Source organism: Alnus glutinosa, chromosome 3 (assembly GCF_958979055.1).
Source record: "Alnus glutinosa chromosome 3, dhAlnGlut1.1, whole genome shotgun sequence".
Classification (NCBI taxonomy): domain Eukaryota; kingdom Viridiplantae; phylum Streptophyta; class Magnoliopsida; order Fagales; family Betulaceae; genus Alnus; species Alnus glutinosa.
Genome location: NC_084888.1, coordinates 23,203,216 through 23,208,845, shown reverse-complemented (window position 1 = coordinate 23,208,845; position 5,630 = coordinate 23,203,216). Strand labels below are relative to the sequence as shown.

Sequence of the window (5,630 nt, the reverse complement as noted above, 5' to 3'; positions counted from 1 at the left end):
TACTTTAATGCTAATCACTTAATTTAATAATATATGAATCACATTGTCATTGTACTTACATATATTCATACATACATCAAGGAACTAACTAGCGATATATATATATATATATATGAAGTTGTCTATATACTTGTGTGACATTATATAGTTATAATATTATACTTATAACTTATGAATTAAAAAAAAAATATATATATGATATGAGATTATATATAATAAATAAAAAGTAATGAAATATGATAATATAGATATAAATATTATGTAGCCTATATAAATGCTTATATATATAACGAGTTGGGCGAGCCGGGCGGGTCAAGCTCACGAGCCCCTATCGAGTTATGTCAAGGCGAATCGAGTATGTATCACTAACTAATAGAGCAGGTTTCAACAATAACGAGTGGGTTTGAACAGTGCCAAGCTTGAGTTCAGATTGCGCTTAATTGGGCGGGTATCGAGTTGGACCTCAAGCCCGACTGGCTCATTTACAACCCTATTTTTATGTATTTCTTTTTTATTTATTTTAGTTTTAGCTTTTTTTGAATTATTATTATTATGTATTTTTGTCGTTGGATAGAATATTGATAATCTTTATAATTTGGAGAGATATTGTCCAAATTAAAAATTTAGATAGACATATTATTAAGGGGTGAATAATTACAACTCCTCCACAACTTTTACACAATCTCTAAACACATTAGGTGAAACCCACGCATGCATCTCACCTAATATGAGGGGTTAAGGAAGGAAATCACTCCAAATGTGGTGGTTTGAAGACGTGGGTAAAGTAAAAAAATGAAACCTCCACCAAATACAACGAATATCGCACCTAACGCCAACGGTATAGGAAGACTGACGAGATCAAATATGGCCACGCGGTAGCGGCACTGCAACTCTGCAACAATTCAAGCACGCCGGCGCTCTTTATTTTTGTTGGGTTTTGGATAAATTAGAGGCCTTTCGACATGGCAGATAACTCGAACCGCACTGCTCTACTTGTTATCGACATGCAGGTCCTCTCTCTCTCTCTCTCTCTCTCCAAATTTGCTAATCTTTTTTATTTTTATTTTTATTTTTTTATCTGTAGAAAGATTTTATACACGAGGACGGTCTGTCGCGAGTGAACGGGGGCAGAGCTGTAGTCCCCAATGTAATCAAAGCCGTTCAAGTCGCTAGGCAGCGTGGTATTCTCATTGTTTGGGTACTTTCTTTCCCTTGCTTTGCCTTTTTACTTGCTCTCTGTTTGCCTAATTTGCTTGCAAAGGTTTGTTTCCGCTGAAAATTTAATACCGAAATAAGTTCAAATTTTCCTGAAAAATGGAATATAGAATATTAATTTGAGGCATAGAGATAGATGTAAAGCTTCACTTGGTTAGTATTTCCGGTGTTGCTTTGCTATGATCGTCCAATAAGAATTAGTTTACAAGATTTATCCTAAAGGATTTAGAGTATTAAGACCCGTAATTAGGAGTTTTCATTTTTACTATTAATTATTTCGAAAGCTTTTACCTGCTGTGAAACGAAATAATATCAAGGAAGAGTTCAATATTTCCAAATATTCTTCTAGGAATTATTGTTTTGGTAATTGGAGATCATGGTCCTCCTGGTTTGTTTATTGTTAATAATATTATTTCAAGATTTTGATGGAGAATATTAATGCTTCTCCTCCTAAGTTAACTTTATTGTAAAGTAGATAAATTAGCCACTATAATGTTTTAATTATAAGCTAAGAAGAGAGTTTGTGATTGTTCAGTGTCATTTTTTTTTTCTTTTTTCTTTTGCTCTATACATTGACTGGTGATAATGATGGTAAAAGTTGGGTAGTTGGGTTTTAGGTTGTTCGTGAGCATGACCCACTAGGGAGAGATGTTGAACTCTTCCGCCGGAACTTTTATGCTGCTGATAAAGTGGGTCCAATTGTTAAGGGAAGCGTGGGTGCGGAACTGGTTGATGGGCTGGTGATTAAAGAAGGGGACTACAAATTGGTGAAGATGCGCTTTAGTGCATTCTTTGCTACACACCTTCATTCTCTTCTTCAGGGTGCTGGAATTAATAACTTGGTTATCACTGGTTGGTAAATGTTTGAATCTGTAGAACCTTGTTTATGTTGTTTTATGGTGCTGCATGTTTTAGATTATGTTTACAGCTTCTACCGTATTGAATCTCTATTTCTAGGCGTTCAAACTCCAAATTGCATCAGACAGACTGTCTTTGATGCAGTAGCATTGGATTATCAATCTGTTACTGTTATTGTGGATGCCACTGCTGCTGCTACACCTGATATACATGTCGGTATGTATTTTCTGCTTTCTTGAAAAACATTGGACTGTACTTTGTCATTTGTTATATTTTGTAAGAGCATTCCTAGCAGCTTCCCCTCCCTTCCCATCTATTTTCCCTAAATGTAGGGAACAAAATTACTTTTTGGTTTCCTATGAAAAAGTACCCCACAATAGCTTCCCTTTACCATTCCATATATCATTAAAATATTAATTTTTACTTTTTCATTTTGTTTTTTTATTCATTTCTTTTTCTTCTCTCTCGTTCTCTCGTCTTCTCCGTCACACATAGATGCCGCCATTCCTTCCGTAACGCAAGCTGCAGAACCAAAACAAAGAACAATGGCTCTCTCAAACACAGCAACCCTTTCGTCAAAGTCATTGTACAGCAACACCCATACTGTCACACCAAAATCACCACCAACCCCCAGACTCTGTCACACAAAAATCTCAAATAGCGACGAAACCCCACCTCGAGAAATCGCCTTCGCGTTCTCCTTCGAAAAGGTCAACGCTTGGAGAGCCACACAAGCTTGTTCCTTCGCGAACCCATTTCCCGAATACGAGGGCGATTCGGACTGGATACGATGAGGGATTCGGAATTTAATGGGTACAAAAAGCTTTGTGTTTTTTGGTTGGAGGTTAAATTTCGGATCGGACTAGATACGATGGGGGATTCGGAATTGGTACGGATGCTGGAATCGGCGCAGGGGATATTGCTTGGTGGGTCGGTGTCAGACTCGGCGGTGGTGATCGCGACGACGTCGTTGGCTGTGGTGATCGGGCTGTTGGTCGTATTGGTGTGGAGGAGATCGTGGGATCGGAGTGGTGACAATGAGGTGAAGCCGGTGGTGGTGCTCAAGCTGTCAGAATGGAGTATTGCCACAAGGAAAAGAGGAGCAGAGATGGCAATCGAAGAGAGAGGAGCGGTGATGTGCAGAGAGAGAGAGAGAGGAAGAACAGATGTTCAAAGAGGAGAGGTTTTTTTTTATGAATAAACAAATGCTTGGGATTGCTACAGTGCTTCCCAATGCATTGGGAAGCACAGTAGCAATCCCAGGGAACATATAAGGGAAGGGAAGCTGCTGTAGGATTATTTTTTTGACTTTTTTAAAATTTTCCCTAAAATGTAGGGAAGGGAACCCATGTAGGGAAGCTGCTAGTAATGCTCTAAAAGGTTATATTTTTGTTTACCATCTGATACATGGATCTTGTAGACACATATTTTGAGAGAGTGTTAAAAGATATGGCATCTACTCAATGTCTAGAAATTGTAGACACCTGCTTAGCATAAGACATTGACATGCAGCAGGCTTTGCATTCAAGTAGTGTGCTTTTCTCTATATCAACTTGGAGGAATCTAAACGAGTTCATCCAACTCTATAGGCACGTAATGTGAAGTATTGATATGTTGTAACTAAGAGAGTCTTATAGTGAATTTAGCTGCCCAACACATTGGAGGGCTTTGTTGATCTAAGGGTTAGTGATTACTGATGTGAAGGTCATAATTGAAACTCGAAAGAGCTAAATGCCATATAATCCACCAATGAAGCTTTGAGAGAACATGAATTATCTGTCAAAGTGAAATGCTAGAAGGAAGCTGTAAAATGGCAACTGAAGCTAGGTAGTGTAGTGGGAGTGATAAGTAGGAGTTGTAAAGCAAACCTAGATCATTTATATGCATCAGTTTCTTACTCTGGGAGCAACATTTTTCAAGAGACTGAAAATTGATAACTTCAATCTTTCATGTTTCATCCTTTGATAGAGAAAGAAAACAAGTGAAAAAAAAAGTTTTTTTTTTGGTCTTTTGAGAGGTGGGAGGTAGCAGGAGAAAAGTGTTAGGGTCGAAATTGATGATTTTATGGAAGTTGGGTCATAATCATGAAACTTGAAGATGTCCAATACGGAGTTTAGAATATAGTGAGACTGGGCTCTTGTTGGCTAAGATAATCAACGTAAACTAGAAACAAGTCCCGAAAATGCAGAATCGGTAACTTGTTGAAAGGAAAAACCGGATGACGCATTTTTAGCACTATAAAATTGCTCCAAAAGTCATTTGCTCTAAGAGAAACTGTTAGCACTGGTTCTGCGTACCCTGGCCCTAACCATGTCTCCCAATGCGATACTTCCCGACCATTCCTCTATAAATGGTTACCGAAAACATTAATGAACTACTTGTAAAGAAGTTCCTCTGAAAATACCTTGAATCAGATATGTACTTCCGTTCAAGCATGATGGGTAATGGGCTATCACTTCTTGCAAGGAGTTTTCTTTTTTACTCTTGTGTTTGTAAATATATTTGGTAGTATTTTATAGTGCTCAATGACTTGTTTTTGGTCTAGCAGGCAGACGCAGGTGTATTGTATTACATATTTACATTTAATTAATTTTCTTTCATTCTTGTCGCACTTTCACTTCTTATAATTTATTTACTTCTAAAGATTTTAGATTGCTAAATGATACCCATAACCGAAACTGACATGAAATCTTTGAATCTTCTGAACCAGCCAACATTTTTGACATGAAAAATGTCGGAGTTGCGACCCCAACATTACAGGAATGGTGCGAGTCTAATACTTGATCTGTCTGGCAGCAAAATCATTTTCGCCCTGCCTCAAGTTCCATGTTTGTACTTCTACTTGTGAAAAGTGATTTCTCATTGATACCCGTCACTTCACTGTATTGTACTATTTGTGTGATGTCTCACATTCCAATATATTGGACTAACAGCAACTTATTTATTACCTCTAATGTTTCTGTTTCCTCAAACCTTCTTATTTGGGAGGGAGGAATTGTGATGCACCTCTACTACGAGCTGCTTAAGAGTAGGCCCCCATCTTCCAAAGTTCCTAGGGTTTCTATTGCCCACCTTGGAGCGCAGGCAATCAACATTTTTCTATCTGCATGAGGACTCCATGGATTATATTCGCCAAAAAGTATGACGGTTAGGGATTATTGTTGAGTGCAGGTGGGGGTGTTTGTTGGTTAGGACGGATTCAATCCCATGCAATACTTAAGCTATTGCATGAGGTGCAAATGATTTTTTTTAACCGTTCATTTTAAATGAATGGTCAAGATCTTGCTTGAGGCGACTTCGAGATTTATTAATTGTATTTAACTCGTAGAGTGTCATCGTAACATCCGCGGGCTTACTTAATATGTAAGTAATATGAAGACTTACATCTACTTATGATCAGATAACAATGCAGCGAAAAGTATCTCTCCTTTTTCTTTTTCTTTTTTCACAATAGCAATAAAACTTAATGTTAATGTCAAACAATCATCATTACTGTTATAGACCAAATAACATGTCTAGGTTATCAAATAATACAAGTCAAGGATACATCGAAATCT

The 5,630-nt window shown here is 37.6% G+C and overlaps 1 protein-coding gene across 2 annotated transcripts; it reads left to right on the top strand.

Moving 5' to 3' along the window:
• The first annotated feature begins 769 nt into the window (after positions 1-769).
• On the top strand, positions 770-5,020 carry LOC133863516 (probable inactive nicotinamidase At3g16190). 2 transcript variants are annotated; one of them, XM_062299486.1, is made up of 5 exons: positions 770-1,010; positions 1,085-1,198; positions 1,923-2,067; positions 2,173-2,289; positions 4,784-5,020. In XM_062299486.1, the coding sequence occupies exons 1-5, from the start codon at positions 963-965 to the stop codon at positions 4,855-4,857; spliced, it is 498 nt and encodes a 165-aa protein (XP_062155470.1). In that variant the 5' UTR covers positions 770-962; the 3' UTR covers positions 4,858-5,020. The 2 variants fall into 2 exon arrangements, with proteins under 2 accessions (XP_062155470.1, XP_062155469.1); XM_062299485.1 differs by having other exon boundaries at positions 780-1,010; positions 1,833-2,067.
• The last annotated feature ends 610 nt before the right edge of the window (positions 5,021-5,630 follow it).